Raw genomic sequence first — 18,522 nt, 5'->3', positions numbered from 1 at the left:
AGTCATACATTTCAAAACTAAATAGACTTAGAAAAACAGCGAAAAAACAAAGAAGTTAAATTAGGTAAATATATAAATAATATTTTCTGTTACATAACTTAGTTATCAGTCATACATTTCAAAGTTAAATAGATTTAGAAAAATAGCGAAAAAACAAAGTTTATGACGGATCTATAGTAAAATAACTCATTGGACGTTTCAAATCTATAGATAATATACGATCTAATAGATAAAATCCAAATTAACATATTTAAAATAGGTAAACGCATAAGAAAATTTTTTATTATTACGGAACTCAGCAACCAGTCATACATTTCGAACGTTGAGTCGAATCATACACACAGCGAAGTGCTTTGTTTACAAACCGCAAACGATTTTCCCACAAACCTCAAAAAGAATGGAAAAAAAAATCTGAACTTACCCATTCAAATACTTCTGAATGAAGGATTCCTGGGGCGTAGAGCCGGGATGAGTAGTTGGATTTTTTTCTAATTTAGAATTATCCGTTTGATGAGGTATTTGCCTCAGTAATCCAGCGATTTTCTCCCTTAGCGTTGGCATGGCGAAAGAGACGCCACAATTTTCGGTTTAAATCGAAGAGAATTTCACGACGACACTTTCCCCTGGTGACTTCTTCAACAACCCTACTGGACTCTATCGAATGTTTTGATGCTGCATCTCTGAGAGAAAAACACCGCACAGAGTTGCTTTGGCTCGGATTCGGAGATGCAAGAGGGATCAAGGGTTGCTTTGAAATGAATTGTGTTTGATTTGGCGCTGGTTGCTTGGCTTGAAATTTATTTCTCATCCTCGCCAAATGCAAGAGGCGAAATCAATGGAATATTGAAGATAAGAAAATAAACATTAGGTTGAAAATTTTCTCATAAAAAGTCGAATTGAATTAATATATTTTTATGTATTCCGTTTAAAAATCTGCGCATTTTCTCATATAAAAATTAATTGTGGTAACATTATGTTTTTTCAATTTAAGTTTTAAAATTTGAGCATTTTCTCATGAAAAAGTCGAACAGTATAAATATATACTAGTGGGCTGTGCCCCCTGCTCGCTAACGCTCGCCAACCCCCGAAAATTGCTATGCAATCTTATATGGTTTGCTTCGCAAACCAAGCTCGCTTCGCTCGCTACTAACTTAGGTACATTGCAAATGCACAAAATTCTAAGAATTCAAAACAATCATTCAAATCCATATAACAACTTTTTTTTTAAAAAAAAATTACATCTTTTTAGTAAATACTAAGTCATTAAAATAAATTTGAATTCAAATAAATGACATGTAATTCGTTAAACCTATTAGAAATGTGCTATAGTATAAAATCTTAAGATAAAATTTCTAAAACTGATATCTCTTTAAAAAGGTTTAAATTTTGGCTATAATTAAGTCTATTAAAAATTTAAATAAGAGAAATTGCAATGGAAAAACCCTGCATAAACAAAACATTGAATTTCGGAAGAAATCTCGTTTTGTGAGAATGCTCTCTCTTGTCAAAAAATACAAAATAAACTGACCTCAAATAAAACTCCAAGGACTTCGAATCAAATAATTAAGGAAACTACTATCACGTTTAATATAAAAGAAAGATTCATTAACTAAACAATAAAATTACAGCATCGCAGTTCCAAAAAACAAATCTCACACTCACTCAAAAAAACAATTTACCTTCTAATTAGTCACCATAGCAACCACAAAACTCTTCTCGTTACCATCTATAAACTGATATATAATAAATAAATTACGATGCGCAAAAATACGATGCGCATAAGCACATAATATTTTACACTCTGGTTATTTCAGTTTCCGTTTTTAGAAGCGCTATATGTTGAGCCACCCAATCTAGATTTGGCATGTGACATTTTTAGCGGCAATTATTGGTTGATTTTCTAGCGTTGCCATTCCGAGAGTTGTAATGAGGCTTTTTTTTATCGCCGTGTAAGAGAAATATATATATAGATATTTAAATTCTGTTTTAAAAGTTACACATTTTCTTATAAAAAGTCGAACTGTATGAAGATATATTTTTTAAATTCAATTTTAAAAGTTATGCATTTTCTCATAAAAAGTAAGTAGAACTGCATGAATATACATTTTTTTAAATTCTGTATTAAAAGTTGCTCATTTTCTTATAAAAAGTCGAACTCTATGAAGATATATTTTTTAAATTCAATTTTAAAAGTTACGCATTTTCTCATAAAAAGTAGAATGGCATGACGATATGTTTTTTATATTCCATTTTAAAAGATGCGCATTTTTAGAAGTTGAACTGTATTAACATCATTTTTTTTTAAAATTCAGTTTTAAAAGGTGCACATTTTCTCATAAGAAGCCGAACTATGTTAATATCACACCACATTTTTTTAAACTCAGTTTTAACAGTTATGATACTTTTTAATAGTTAAACTCAATAGTCTTTTAAGATACAATGTTTTTAAAATCTTTTGAAAGCAGAATTTTAAGAACAAATTTGTAACATGTTAGAAAAATTTAGGAATTAATTTTTAGATGTTCTGAATTCAATTAATACTGTTAAAATAATCATCGTATCTATGTAAATGCTAACTAACTACTTTGTTCTAAGTAATAAATTTTTATTTTTTGCAAAATTAAAATTTAATTTAATTTGATATTTTACTGGAACGTGTTTTGATTTTCATAAAAATAGTAAAATCATATGTTTGAAATCACATGTTTAACTTCAACCTTTTTTATATGCAAATTTTTTTTTTTTTTTTTTACATTTAATATTATATTTTATGCTTTACATTTGATAGTATTTTTATATTTTTTTTAGAATAAAAAAAACTTTTAAATTACCTACGTTGAAATAATATTTATAACTAATTTTAAAAGTGGATTAAATTTATTAATCAGTCATAATTAAAAGTGAATTAGTAAGTTTCTTAGTTTAAATGTCAGAAAAAAATAGTTGTATTTATAATAAAAATATCATTTTGATTAAATCCTCACTTATTTCTATACAATTTGTTATGCACGCTCTATTGTAGTTAATACTTAAAGGAAGAAAAAAAAACTTATTTGAAAATGATTTGTTAATTTCTAGACAGTAAAATGTAAAATCACCTTCGCGTGACCTCTGCAATAAGTGCTTTGATTTTTTATTATTGAAGGTCAATTAAAAACAGTGCTCGCCTCAAGCCAATTTTAATTAGCGGTTTATTTGAGCAAACGTAAGCGGAAAAAAGTTTCTTCTAAGGGTTTAAATTAAAATAGCCGCCTATGTTACCTTTCTTCTTAATGAGACAGATCAGATGATGCGTGATATTTTATTTTATCGCATATAAATTAACAGTTTTGAGAAACAATAGCGTTTTTTTATTTAAAATAAAATACAGTATATTATTAACTAAAATATATGTATTATATATTTTTATTTTTCCAATATTATAGCATTCATCAATATGCGCTTAGCATTCGTCAACTCGCTAAATGCGATAAAATCGTAAATTTGGCGAATGAAATTGAAATTTGGCGAATGATTTTTTCCACAGGAAAGAAAAATATATATTTAACTCGATCCTCAAAATTACGTTAAAATGAATTTTTCTAAACAATTCAGTGTTTTTTATTCGATTACAGCAATTTTTGGTAGATGCGCCGCTGAACCAATCAGAATCGGTTCCAAATAATATAAACCTGAAACAAACTACCTTTACTATTGGAGAAATTTTTTTTTTAAGATTTGCATTTGGCGAAGACTTTTCGAAAATTGGCGAAGACTTTTGATATTTGGCTAACTTACTGGATAATAATTTGAAATCCTAAGAGAGGGCTGACTAATTTTTTGCAGAAGATAAAATTACAAAATCGTACGCAGGACCGTATTTTCTTGAACTAATCATACCCTTCCGTTCGACAGAATCTGATTTTTTCCAACTGAGCATGGCGGAGAGGGGGGGGGGGCACAATCTGGAAATTGTGGATTCAACAGTTTCATTATAAGTGCGGTCGAATGTTTTAGGACCACAAAGTGTTTGTTTGTTTGTTTAGTCATACATCTGGAACTTTTTCACTTAATCTAAAACTTTTTGCTCGCGATATAAAAATCTTTTAAATAAATTGATGCAAAATATACTTTTGAGGATTAATTATTTCTTATCATTTAGTTTGAAAATTGCAATAATAATAATAATAATAATAGTTAGTGTCATGCAACTTGGAAATTTTTTACTTCACTTTAAATTCTGAGAATTCAGATGACAAAATGCTAAATTTGAGCGAAACTGACCCAATGCTTTCTAAATAATGAAATTTTCAGAAAAAATCACAGATTTAAAATTTCACTCACCGATTTCATTCATTCAAACTTTTGAATTTTTTTCAATTTATAATTAAGAAAAGGGGGGCGCTTATGTAGACACTTTTTATAATTTGGGTAATAACTTCCCATCTGTTTATACAAAAAGAATTATTAAGGTGCTTCTTTATTTTAATTTTTTTTTTTTTTTTTTTTTTTTTTTTTTTGAGCACTGTACAGTTCGTAAAAAAGAGAAAGTAAAAAGCAAACACCCTAAATAAGTTTCGATTGAATGATCTTAATGTTTCTATAGGCACTAACCTTCTTAAATATAATCGGCGATTATTCATAATAATAGCAGACGATAGTTTAAATTACGAAATTAGATACCAAAATGTTATTTCGCTGATTCTTTTTTTTCCAAGTGGATTATAATTTTTGACCCTCATATGGGAGTTAGAAAAGTGGTGGCTCAGGGGATAAAGCTCTCGCCTTCCAATGAGGTGAATGGGGTTCAAATCCCAACAATGACTGGTCGATTCGAATTTCGCACCCGGATTGCACTGACCACAATGTTGACGTAAAAAAATCCTCAGTGGTAGACATATCATGGGTAAGAGTCCCCTTGCCGACAGGCTAACCGTGGGAGTTTCACGTCATTTCCCTCTTCATGTAGCGCAAATGCGGATTAGTTCCATCAAAAAGTCCTCCACGAAATCTAGTTTGTTTTATTGATTCAGGAATTCCTTTGTCTTCTGGGTTGCGTTCAAAATTACAAGGCCCAAAATTGGGTCGGTGGTTCAGCGAAGGTTAATAAAATAAAATATGCGAGAAAATCGCAGTCCGGAAAGTATGACCCCAATAGTTTGGTTAATAAAGCGATGGAAAATTGGCACTAACTAATAAGTATATTTTGCTAACTATTAAGATTGAACAGTGAATGATAATCTGATAATTCAATCGATAGTTATTCAGGATGTTCGCTTTTTTTTTCAAAACTTTTTCTTCTTGGACCATTAAATAAATTACGAAAATTGGTAATTAATTGCATAACCTCGTTTTTTTTTTAAAATCACATTATATTTGATTTTCTCCCAAGTCTGCGGGTTCGATCCCCGGCCCAGACACCGGATTTTCGGGATGCAGAAAATCCTCAGCGGCCATGTCGTATGATTATGCGACATGTAAAAGATCCCTGGAGTGCCTTATTGGCTCTTGGCAATTCCGGCAAAATTAAATTCCTAGTGCACTTTAGCATCCAAATAGAGTCTCGGTGCTGCCATCTAGTGTGGCAGAAACTAGACGTCCAAATTAAAATGACCAACGGTATCTCACCCATTGTGGTGGTCCTGAAAGAGTGGATACCACCTCTGGAGAACGCACTAGGTCTGCTCATCGGCAAGACCGATAATGCAGCTCATTGGAAATAAAATAAAAATAAAAATAAAAAATAAAAAAAATATTTGATTTTCTTTAATATTTTTTTTAAAAAGAAAGGCGTGGCTGATTAATTTCAGTTTGTCATACAGATCTTTAAAATTATTAATATGTTATGGCGGAATTGAATAGTTGTTATTTGCTCAATTAACACTAGAAAGACTGAAACTTATAGTCTATACCTAAATTGCCCAAAAGTAGTCAAAATTACTGGATTTTGAAAAAATAACTAATGTGTAAAGAAATTAGTTTAAAATTAATTTTTAATATTTTTTACATCATTTACAGTTATATAGCAAGTTATAAGTAAATATTAACAATAAAAAAATATTATGTTGTACAAAAAGTCTCAGAATTCTAAGAAATTGCGCCATTGTATACATCATCGTTTTTCGAATTGAAATTAGAAAGCAGTCAAAATGACTTCCTTGGGCAAATCTAGTGTTAAATTCAATTATTATAATAATATTGCCACTTTTTTTTTTCTCTTTTTCAGTGTTTCCAACCACCAGGAAACTATTTATATATCGATTCTAATACAAAAAAATGAGACTTTTTTTATCAATGATGTTGAAAATACTAATTGATACTAAAGTGTAACAGCTGTCCTCTTATCTAAAGTAAGTCAGTTAAGAACCGCTTCTTTAGATAACAAAGTTTTCGCCCGATAACGATATCTAACAGGGATTACACAATAATAACAATGTTGACTACATCAGAGCAGTGACCGCGGTAACTCAGGAGTGGGGGGAGGGGGCTCTCTCCCTATGGATGGTGTTTTCTACACTAGGGAACGCTGCAAGCTCGAGACTGCCTAAATTTCCGGGTTACTGTTTCAGTTGTATTTTAAAGCCATTTGGCATCATTGTGTTTTGAGATTCTTGCAAACAATGTATTTGATTACTTATTACTTATGTTTACAATGCTAACAATACTTGTGTTTACAATACTAAAAGTGTTAACACTAACGTAAGATGGTGTACAGCTTACAACACGAGCAAACAGTAATAAACAAATGGAAAGAGGCCAAATCAAGACTGCCAAAAAAGCGAGTTATTCAAAATCTAGCAGCCATGTCACCTTTTTTAATAATAAATAACAAAATAACTAAAACAAATTTTCACTCCAAACTCCCCAGAATTACATAATAACATTAATATCTTATGAAATACAGCAGATTTGAGCTCAGAAATTATCCAATTTATTTCTTTTATTGAAAACAAAATTATCCGTTTGAAAACATCGCCTATGAGAATAACATGTAGTAAGCAGCTGCAAACTTTTTAACCGGAACTAGAGTAGGTCCCGAGCTCGAGATTGTTATTGTTTACTTTTCTACTGAAAACACCATCCATATATATACAATCAAACTTCGATTTAACGAAGTCACTAAATGCAGATAATAAGTTCGTTATATGGAAAATTCGTTAAATAGAAAACCACCTTTTAAAATACTCAGTGGCGTACCTAGAACTTTTGCCGCCCGGGGCGATCTCCAGTTTGCCGCCCTTTCTATTATAAGTCAATCAAATAGTGGTTTTTATAAATTAATACACATAAATAAATTATTAAGTTATTTAATCAATATTAATTAATACACAGAGTAAATTTTTTAGACATATTTGTATGCACTCGTAAACATATTTATATAATATCTACTCTTCTAGCTTTCATACTATAAAAATCGTGTATAATGCTCTCAAAATTTATATTATTTGTAATTTCTTGTTCTATTGACAATATTGCAAGATTTTGTAGTCTTAATTGACTCATTGTAGAACAAAGATAATTTTTTATCAACTTCAATTTTGAGAAGCTTCTTTCGCAACTAGCGACACTGATTGAAATTGTTAAAAAAATTCTTAACAAAATTACAATGTTGGGAACAGAATTTTCCAACCTATACTGCTGAATAAATTTTCGCAGATCAAGAGGGCCCTTCTCCCCGTTTTTCCAATGTTTTGCCTCTTCTTTTAGTGTAGGTACAGCCATAAAAACCTGGATCCTTTTTCTTTCAATATGAACTGTTCTTTATCAATGTCAATCAAGTCATTTATTTGACATTCAAATTCTTCATTTAGTAGGTTACACGGTATTATACACGAATACTTTCTTACAAGGCCATGCAACTGATCGAAGCGTTCTTTTATTTCCTTTATAATTCTGTCCATAGATGAAAACATTTCTCTTCGTACTTCTTCTTCTAAGGATAGCCCCACATCTCGCGAATTTTCCCCACTCATATTTTTTCTCCTTCTAACTCGACGCTCAGTCGATATCTCCAACTCTTCACAAATTATTTTGGCTGCTAAAACAGCGTTTTGTACTAGCGTATCTCTTTGTTCCATGAAATGTGTTTGCAAAGAATTTAGTTTTATACGGCATTGGTGGACATTTAACCCTTTTATTTGCAGGTATTTTTGAGCGTCATTAATTTCCAAAAGGACGGGTTCCCATAAATGAAGGTAACATAGAAAAGAAAAAGATTGCATAGAATTGAGTAATACTCCAGTATCTGATCTCGTTTTACTATTTTCTTCTTCAGATGTCAATTTTTCCAAAGCGCTTAAAATGTAAAAAAACATGTTTTTTTTACTATAGTTACCGCGGCGGCTCTAGCGCTCCAGCGAGTTTCTACACTGCGTTTAACACCTTGACCAGTGACAGAAAGTAAAACATTCCATCTATGACTGGAAGAAGAAAACAACGAAAACAACTGTTCGATAGTTCCAAAAAATGTGATGGAATTGATAGCTGTAGAAGCTGCGTGTAAACATGCCAGGTTTAAAGAATGATTTGTACAAGCTACAAATTCTGCATTTGGATTTATTTCTTTAATACGAGTTTCAACACCGCTGTGCTTTCCTGCCATGACGGCAGCATTATCGTAAGCCTGTCCTCTGCAATTTTTTATATCTAAACCGTCATTTTCTAATTTCGTTAAAATCATATCTGTGATTTCACCAGCAGTTTTTCCTTTAGTTTCTACAAAGTCAATAAACGATTCTACAACTTTAACTTCGCTACCATCAATAACTACATATCTAATAATTTGACTGGTTTGATCTTTGTGTGAAATGTCAGGAGTGCTGTCAAATATAATACAAAAGTATTTAGCCTGCTTTATTTGATCCATAATTGTTTTTCTGACTGCGCCTCCCAATAGCTCTATGAATTCGTTCTGGATCTTCGGCGACAAATAAGAGATACTATATTTATTACCCATCTTAATTTTTACTACGTGTTCTCGTAATACTGGGTCGTACTTAGCCAATAAGTCAACAAGTTCAAGAAAATTTCCTCTATTTTCCATTGAATCGATGTTTTCCTGATGAACACTTTCACGATGTCCTCGAAACGCCAAATTTTTGTTTTGCTAAGAATCTAATTATATCAAGTATTCTTGTTAGAATTTCCTTCCATTTTTTTATTTCTTTATCAATATTCTGTTGTTGTAGTTTGTCAATAGTTGCGCCACGTCCAAGTCTTATTTCTAATTCCTTCCATTTGGAATATGATCGAATGTTCAGTGGACTCACCTCATGTTGACTAATTTTGGGATTAAGTTTCCACCATTTGTTAAAACCATTTTCCGTATTAAAACCTGCTTGACAAAGATTATCAAACAGTTTGCAGCAGAAACAATAAATACTTTTCTTCGATGGTGAATATACCATCCACGATCTTAAGATCTTTTCGCCATTAGGCAAAATTTGAAAAAACCAGTCCTGACTCAGTTTTTTTGTTTCACCTTTGGCTTTGATTGTATTATTAGGACGTTTTACTCCTTCGCTAAAGTCGGCGTCCAAATTTTGAATTGCAAAGGGACCTTGACGTACCAGAAATACTCTTGTATTGTCGTCAATTTTGTTAGGCCATAATCCAATATCTTTCATAGAAATAAACGGAATAATTTGTGCAGCAGATTCTTCATCAGAACTTGATGAACTTTCTACTTCTTCGCCAGTGTGTGAAGCAGGTCTTTCCTCTTGAACAACATTGGAAAATGTTTTTTCGCCTTCGAGGGCTGCTTCTTCGCCCGTATTTGAGGCAACAATACTAAAAGAACTAGAAGCTGACTTATGGGAGATAGATTTGAGTAGTGCTCCAGTATTTTTAGTCTGTATTTCCTCCCTTCTCTTTCTAAATGACGCACCACTTTCTTTTACTCGTTTTATCCTAGGGATATATAATAAAAATATAACTTGTCGAACTAAATAGTATATTATGTATAGAAAACGGCAAAGTCATTTTACTACTCTGAATAGCATTTAGAATAACATCTATATCTATACGACGTAATATAATATACTTACCTATAATAAACTCTCCAAATGCACTGGCACCCTAATAATTTGTTTCACTCTTCACTGTTAAAAGATTGAATCGCGAATGAACAAAATGGTTTATAAGCAATTTATCATTCCAAATACAATTCTTCAAAACGGACTGAGTATAATTATCTATTTGCGATTCCTGAAATCGTAACTTCGTCAGTATTTTTGTTTTGTCTCGTTTAGATTTAGTTGTTTGAAAAAGATAGTTCTTATGCCGGCGCCCTAATGCTTTGCAGACCTAGCAGACCGGCGGTCTGCTAGGTCTTCCGCCGGCCCTGCTTTTCAAAAGAAAAATCGATGATTTAAAAAAATATTGATATATCACTTCAAAGTAATCATATAAACTTTTCAAAAGAAATGACATTTATAAACTGATATCAAAAAATTTTAGTTAGGAAAAATTGCCGAACAAAATCGTAAAGATCCTTTTACGAATTCAACGAATTTTAATGAATACAATAAAATAAAATTATTATCTTGTTCTTGAATTAGAATTCAAAATTTACACTAAAATGCATTTATATACACCGAGGAATAATATTTGAAATCATATAGTTAATCATAATTTATATAAACCAAATATTAAACTAAAACCAAATATTATTTAAATATTATTATAAAACAAACTAAACCAAATATTATTTATTATTCAAGAAAGAAAATAAATATGAAATGAATAAGTTGCTTTTTACAACTATAAGTAAATATAAAAAATGCCGCCCCAAGGTAAGTGCCGCCCGGTGCGGACCGCACCCACCGCCCCCCCCCCTAGGTACGCCACTGAAAATACTTAAACACATAACAGGTTTTAAATTCATAAACACTAGACATAATTAAAATAGCAATTGATACACCTTTATCTCGTGAACTAGTATCTACTATTTATTTTATAAATCTTAACCATAAAAGAAATCTGCATGGAAAGCAAGAATAGAGCAAAACATTATTAAGTGTTAATCATGCTGCATACATTTTAAACTAAAAAAAAGGCTAAATTTATGCATAAAATTATAGCTGCAGTTATTATAAAAGTGATTTTAAACATAAAATACAAAAGTAATTTTAAACATTGCCACCTGCGCTCTTAAGTTAAATTGCTACGGAAAAAATCCGTTAATTTGAACTGAGTTTTTCTTTTGAAATGCAAACAAAAGGGGAAAAGGAATTTACTGCTTTCTCTAAGATAATTTTTAGAGAAAACAGTAATACATTTCATAAAGCAGTGGCTTAGAAAATTAGTTCAAGGTCATTTCCCCCATAGAATACGTTAACAAGTTTGAAATGTAATGAAATATTTTGGAAAATAGGGAAAGTGGATCTCAATGAAAAGTTCGTTAAATAGAAGTCCAACATATATATATATATATATATATATATATATATATATATATTTGTAGCCAGTACATTAGGTAGGAAAATAATGATAAAATGATGATCATCCTTCGTTTATGCGTCGCTCTAAAAATAAAATTTTCAGTTATGCTCCGAAATTTTAGCTAATATTTTACTTTTTTCCCCTTTAAATATTGTTTTCTTTTTTTTTTAAAAAAGAATGGTTTTAGATTAGAAATTGAAGCAAATAAGCAATCCTTGTTACAGATAGAAAGAAATATGTTGTTAGGTCCTATTGAATAGTTCACTTTTCTTCCCCCCTGCTACCATCTCATCTTTACTGTTTCTAGAAAGACATTCTTTCTACAATTTTGAATAGGGTGTCTTATCTGTTACACCAACTACAAGGAAAGCCCATTCATCTTTAAGTAAATAACTTTTGCCCAGAGGTTAGTTTTACTCCCATGCTGTTTCCTAGAAGAAGAAGAAAAAAGACACATGGAATACGAAAGTTGAAAGAGACCGCGATCACTTACTTGCAGTCAGATGGACATCTTGGGTAAATAAAAGGAGGTGATCTGTTTAGTGGCAGTAGTGATCGAACAACCTATTGTGCAACATATTATGATGTTAAGTACTTTCCTTAAAAATTTATCATGTGATGTTTCACCCCCCACCCATAAAACTCAAATTTTTTTGTGAAGAACTGTTCATTTATATCTAGAACTTAAACTCGTGTAGTATTTAAGATTTGCCTCTTAACAAAATGGTAAAGAGAACAAAATTGAGCCTATCTGTTTGAAAAAAGTACGACAACAGTTTTGAAGATTAATGGGTTAATGTCAATTAATAAATAAAATAATGTATGTCAATTTTATGAAATATGGTGGAATAAAATATGTCAATTTTTGTTGTTAAATTCTCATTTATTTATTTTAAATTTCATTTTTCATGAAGATTAACAGAACATTTAGGAAAGAAAATTACAGGCAAATTCTGGATTTGATGATTTTTGCCACTTTAACTTAATAAATGAAAATTTTCGACACTGAACATAGCATGTAAAATAGTTTCATAACAGTTAAAAAATATTTTACCGTTTAATTAATTTAATTTCCCAAATCGTTTGATACGTTGTTTTTAAAAAAGTATAGGATGTATTCAAAATTGTTGACAGATTCTTCATTTTTATGATTTTATTAATATATTGTAAAAATATTCTATTTTTAACTGGTGATATTTAATTTATTTGATAAAATATAAATTAGTATTTAGAATAATTTGTTTACGAGCCACATTTTCGGGTCAACAGGAATATCTGCTCACGAATCGATAAGTCGCCAAATATAGCACTTCAACTTCAAACGACGACGACATTGCCATCTGGTGGATTTATCCTGTCTCCCCAATCATAAACTGGTTGTTTTGATCACAACGCTAATCAAAAGGAAACACTTTTCCGACCTTGATTTCGCCAATAAAAACGTTTTTTTCTTTTTTTCGTCTGATCGGAAAAACTAAGAGTAGTATCAAATAACGTTGTTACGAACTCATGCATAGCTAATCAATGTTCTTCTTTTATTTAATTGAATGACATCTTAAACCAAAGAAGTTGTTGTTCTAATTTACTATCAGAACTAGCGGAAAGCTTATAATCGTCTGCAGGGAATTAATTTAAGCGTCTACGTGCCATGTTGTATGACATGCATCGTTTGCGGTATCATTTCCGTTTGAGTCTTTAAATTTGACCTCAAATTTGAGGTAATTGCGGGGGACCGCATATTTTGTTATTTCATAATTAAATGTGTTAAACGAATCATATTGAAATAATTTAGCCTAAAATTTATTTAAAAGATAAATTATTTAAAGAGACGGTACAATGGATCAGAAATTATTTCTTTGCAGTGCATGTTCGCATCGCTTTTTTTGCAATGTTTTACAACAACTACGTCTCCGTCTATTAACTATAAAAAAATTTCATAATTGGCAAAATAGAGTTAAAAAAATATGTATAAAAATATTGTATTAAATATTGAAATTGTTTAAAATCGTTATGGTAAAAGAGCTGAATATCAAAATCTCCCCTCATATTTGTTACTATTACACATGACAAATTAGGAAATTAATACAATATATAAATAATATTCATTTGCACATCTTTTTAATCAAATTTTTACCTTAATTAAACCAATTTTGTTCTTGAATTTATAAAAAGCTTATTTATAGTTTAATTTTTTACAATCAATCATTTATCCAATAAATCAATCATAAGCTCAAAAAGCTTCAAATGGGATAAATTAAGTTTGCAATTAGACATGATGATTTGATATACAATTCTTAAAATAATTCATAAAGTAACTTCATTTAGAAGAATATAAATCTAAACGGTAAAAGAAGTTTTAAAATATTTTCAGTATTTACGAAATTTCGCCAAAATTTAGTGTTTAAATCTCCACAACAAAAAATCTTTTATAGAAAATGAAGCAGTTGGCGTCCCTGCAACTTTTAGGTTTATTAAGTAATTTATGTTTTGAATTTGTAAATTTTTTTTTAAAATAATAAGTACAAAAGTTTGATGTAGAATAATTACAATAATTTAGAAAATAGCTTAACTTACAGAACATAAATCTAAACGTTATAAAAGAGATTTTAAAATGTTTTCAAAATTAACCAAAATTCTACAAAACTTTAGCACAATATAAAATCTTTTGTGAAATGCGGGGTAGTTGGCGTTCCTGTAACTGTAGAATGTTTTAGTAATTTATTTGCATTTCAAATGTTTTTTTTTTTTTTTTACACATAAAAATAAAAATTCTTATTTTCTTTAAGAATTTTATAGTTAAGAAATTAACTTCTGATACTAGAGCATAAATCTAAACGTTAAAAAAAAAAAAAAAAAAAGATTTTGAAATATCTACAAAAAAATTTTTCATCTTTTTTCGTGAAATGGGGGACAGTTGGTGTCCCTTGTAATTGTACAATTTTTTAGCAATATATATATATTTTTTCTTTTAAATTTTCTTACAAAAAAAAACACGATGAATTCTAGAATTCTTACATCTAGAATTCTTACTCTAGAATTACATCTAGAATTCTTACAATAGTTCAAAAAAAAACTTCTGATACTAAACATTAAAATGAATTCAAAATATTTTTAAAATTGAGCATAAGCTGCTAAATTTAGCGCTTAATTCTTTAGCACAATATAAAATCTTTCTTAAAATGCAAGGCGGTTGGCGTTCCTGTATCTAAAACATTTTTGAATGATTTATTCAAGTTCTAAAAGTTTTTTTTAAAATTCTTTTACAGAAAAATAAACCCGTTGATTTAATCTAGAATTCTTACAATAATTCAAAAAATAACTTCATATACAAGAATATAAATCTAAACGTTGAAAAAAATAATAAAAATGTCACGAATTATGAAGCACTGTACAATAAAACATATCAATAAAAAACCTTTTTCATGATTCGTAACAGCAGGTGTTTATATTCATCAAAACAATCTAAGAGATAAAATTTCCTAGATAAAACGAAACCCGTACTCAAAGTCAAGCAATAATTCATTTTTTTCTTCAAGAACATATTTTCTTGGAAACTCGAACAATGCTACTTCAATTAGAAGAAGAAAAAAAATATATTTAATCGACACAGAATGCTGTATTTTTGTTTGGGGGAAAGAGAATTTAATATAAAATACAGTTAATAAACAAAAGTCAATTTAAGGTTATTTTCCAGAAGTAATTGCTAACTTTAACCGCTTTCTTTCATAGCGCAATATGCAATTTAAAGTTTATAACCCTATTGTGAGTTTCTATTGAAATCTGGGACAATTTTAAATATCCTTCAGCAAGTGGTCAAGGTGGAAAAATTTTAAGAGATTTTTTTTATATTTTAATTTCAGAAATGTCTCAGTTTTTTTCTGGTTTTATTAATAACACCATTTTTTGAAAATAGCAGATTTGTGTCTATTATTTCTTAACTATCACAAGCTAACTATGAAGCTAGTTTCTAGCATTATGCAATGATTTTAACGCAACATAGGATTTGATGTAAAAACCCCTATGTAACAAAGTTTAATTCCGCTGGTCTTAAGAAAGATATTAATTTTTTGATTTGTTGATATAATGTACATTTGCTGGCTTGTGTGTCCAATTCAAGGTTATAAACCTTTGCCAATTAGAAGGGCAGATCGAACAATATAGAGAAGGAAAGTACGAAGATACTTCCAGAGTAATAGCGGAATTCGAACCCGTTACCTTTACGCTTCGCATACGATAACGCTCGACCAGAAAGACCCCAATTTATTTATTTATTTTTTTTGAAAAAATTATTAAAACTCTGAAAAAATTTCTGATTTTAACAATAATCGTATTTTCACGAATCTATATATATATTTGTCCCGCAGTGGACTGATCGTTAAAACACGGTTCCCAGCAGATCACCGAAGTCAAGCATCAATGGCTGCGGTCAGTTTGCGGGTGGGGGACCACTTGGATCAGTCTGCGTAGGGACCGAGGGTGTGCGGTATTGGTCCCCGTTAAACTGTTCTACCGTAAAGTGCTCGACTTCGCGTGTAGGTCGTCGGGCTACCGAAGCGGGGGGGGGCCATCCCCTCTGCAGAGGATCAAAATTGTGATGGCATGTCTTCGGATCATCCTCAAGGATGTTTCCCAGACCGTCACCAATAGCCCATTGTGCAGCTCTAGTGCGACGTAAATGAACTACAACAACAACAACTATATATATATTTCTCTTACACAGCGACAAAAAAAAGCCTCATTACAACTCCCCGAATGGCAACGATAGAAAATCCACCAATGATTGCCGCTAAAAATGTCACATGCCAAATCTAGCTGAGGTGGCTCAACGTATAGCGCTTTTAAAAACGGAAACTGGAATAACCGGAGAGAACATTCTCACCAAATGTGAAGATTTAACGAATTACATGTCATTTATTTGAATTCAAATTTATTTTAATGACTTAGTATTTACTAAAAAGAAGTATTTTTTTTTTTTAGAAAGTTGTTATATGGATTTGAATGATTGTTTTAAATTCTTAGAATTTTGTGCATTTGCAATGTACCCAAGTTAGTAGCGAGCGAAGCGAGCTTGGTTTGCGAAGCAAACCATATAAGAGAGCGTAGTAATTTTCGGGGGTTGGCGAGCGTTAGCGAGCAGGGTGGCGCAGCCCACTAGTATAATAAAATTCTTTAACAACTCTTCCGTAACAATCACTAGCTAATGATATTAGTTTTTGACGTAAATAATGAGTTTAACCCTAGAAACAATCTAAAATAAAAATCGCACTTATAAGAAAAAATTTGTTTTAGTTGCGCCTTGTATTTTCAATTTGATGTTCAGTTACTTATAGACAAATTTTTTAATCATGTAAAAACCAAACACTCATTCACGAATCACGTAAAAACCGAATTTTTCATAAATCATGTAAAACCAAATTAACACTTGTAAATCTTGTCTTCGCGTCTGTCAGCTAAATGTTTAGCAAATACAGGTCAATTTTTGAATCAAGTAAAAAACCAAACCTTCATTCACGAATCATATAACAACCAAATTTTGCATGATTCATGTAAAACCAAATAATCATCTGTAAATCTTGTTGTAGCGTCGGCTAAATGTTTAGTAATGTTAAATGTTCTTAAATCATGCGAAAACCAAATCTTCATTCAGTTATCCCCCGCTATATATTTATGGGAGGCTTTGATGTTTTATAGGATAAAAATGGTATTTGAAATTTTTTAAGATATCCAACCTGGTTGGTTAACCTAAACTCATTTTTTCTATACTTTTGAATAATTTTGAATTACTAATGCAGGTAAAGCAGAATTTGCCACGGTACCTGGTACCTGAGCTTAGACACGTTGAATAATTTTAAATTACAATTGCAGGTAAAGCAGAATTTGCCACGGTGTCTGGTACCTGAGTTTAGACACGTTGAATAATTTAAAATTACTAATGCAGGTAAAGCCGAATTTGCCACGGTGTCTGGTACCTGAGCTTAGACACATTGAATAATTTTAAATTACTATTGCAGGTAAAGCAGAATTTGCCTCGATGCCTGATACCCGAGCTTAGACACGTTGAATAATTTTAAATTACTATTGCAGGTAAAGCAGAATTTGCCTCGATGCCTGATACCCGAGCTTAGACACGTTGAATAATTTTAAATTACTAATGCAGGTAAAGCAGAATTTGCCTCGATGCCTGATACCCGAGATTAGACACGTTGAATAATTTTAAATTACTATTGCAGGTAAAGCAGAATTTGCCTCGATGCCTGATACCCGAGCTTAGACACGTTGAATAATTTTAAATTACTATTGCAGGTAAAGCAGAATTTGCCTCGATGCCTGATACCCGAGCTTAGACACGTTGAATAATTTTAAATTACTAATGCAGGTAAAGCAGAATTTGCCTCGATGCCTGATACCCGAGCTTAGACACGTTGAATAATTTTAAATTACTATTGCAGGTAAAGCAGAATTTGCCTCGATGCCTGATACCCGAGCTTAGACACGTTGAATAATTTTAAATTACTAATGCAGGTAAAGCAGAATTTGCCTCGATGCCTGATACCCGAGCTTAGACACGTTGAATAATTTTAAATTACTATTGCAGGTAAAGCAGAATTTGCATCGATGCCTGATATCCGAGCTTAGACACGTTGAATAATTTTAAATTACTAATGCAGGTAAAGCAGAATTTGCCTCGATGCCTGATACCCGAGATTAGACACGTTGAATAATTTTAAATTACTAATGCAGGTAAAGCAGAATTTGCCTCGATGCCTGATACCCGAGATTAGACACGTTGAATAATTTTAAATTACTATTGCAGGTAAAGCAGAATTTGCCTCGACGCCTGATACCCGAGCTTAGACACGTTGAATAATTTTAAATTACTAATGCAGGTAAAGCAGAATTTGCCTCGATGCCTGATACCCGAGATTAGACACGTTGAATAATTTTAAATTACTATTGCAGGTAAAGCAGAATTTGCCTCGATGCCTGATACCCGAGCTTAGACACGTTGAATAATTTTAAATTACTATTGCAGGTAAAGCAGAATTTGCCTCGATGCCTGATACCCGAGCTTAGACACGTTGAATAATTTTAAATTACTAA

The 18,522-nt window shown here is 31.1% G+C and overlaps 1 protein-coding gene across 3 annotated transcripts in view; it reads right to left on the bottom strand.

Annotated features, from left to right (window-relative positions):
* LOC107450466 (PP2C-like domain-containing protein CG9801) overlaps window positions 1–18,522 on the bottom strand; it is a 154,555-nt gene that overhangs the window by 53,001 nt on the left and 83,032 nt on the right. Inside the window, exon 1 of one of the 3 annotated variants that reach the window (XM_016066266.4) lies at window positions 422–762. The exons of the other annotated variants lie outside the window; for them this stretch is intronic. Coding sequence (XP_015921752.3) covers window positions 422–561 — 140 coding nt within the window. The 5' untranslated portion in view covers window positions 562–762. Of the gene's footprint in view, window positions 1–421; window positions 763–18,522 lie in introns of those variants that run through there. 3 annotated transcript variants of the gene reach the window in all.

Source organism: Parasteatoda tepidariorum, chromosome 5 (assembly GCF_982258835.1).
Source record: "Parasteatoda tepidariorum strain Cologne lab strain chromosome 5, Ptep-v5.0, whole genome shotgun sequence".
In the NCBI taxonomy this organism is placed as follows: Eukaryota; Metazoa; Arthropoda; class Arachnida; order Araneae; family Theridiidae; genus Parasteatoda; species Parasteatoda tepidariorum.
Note: the sequence above shows the minus strand (reverse complement) of the source record. Positions and strands in the feature narration are given on the sequence as shown.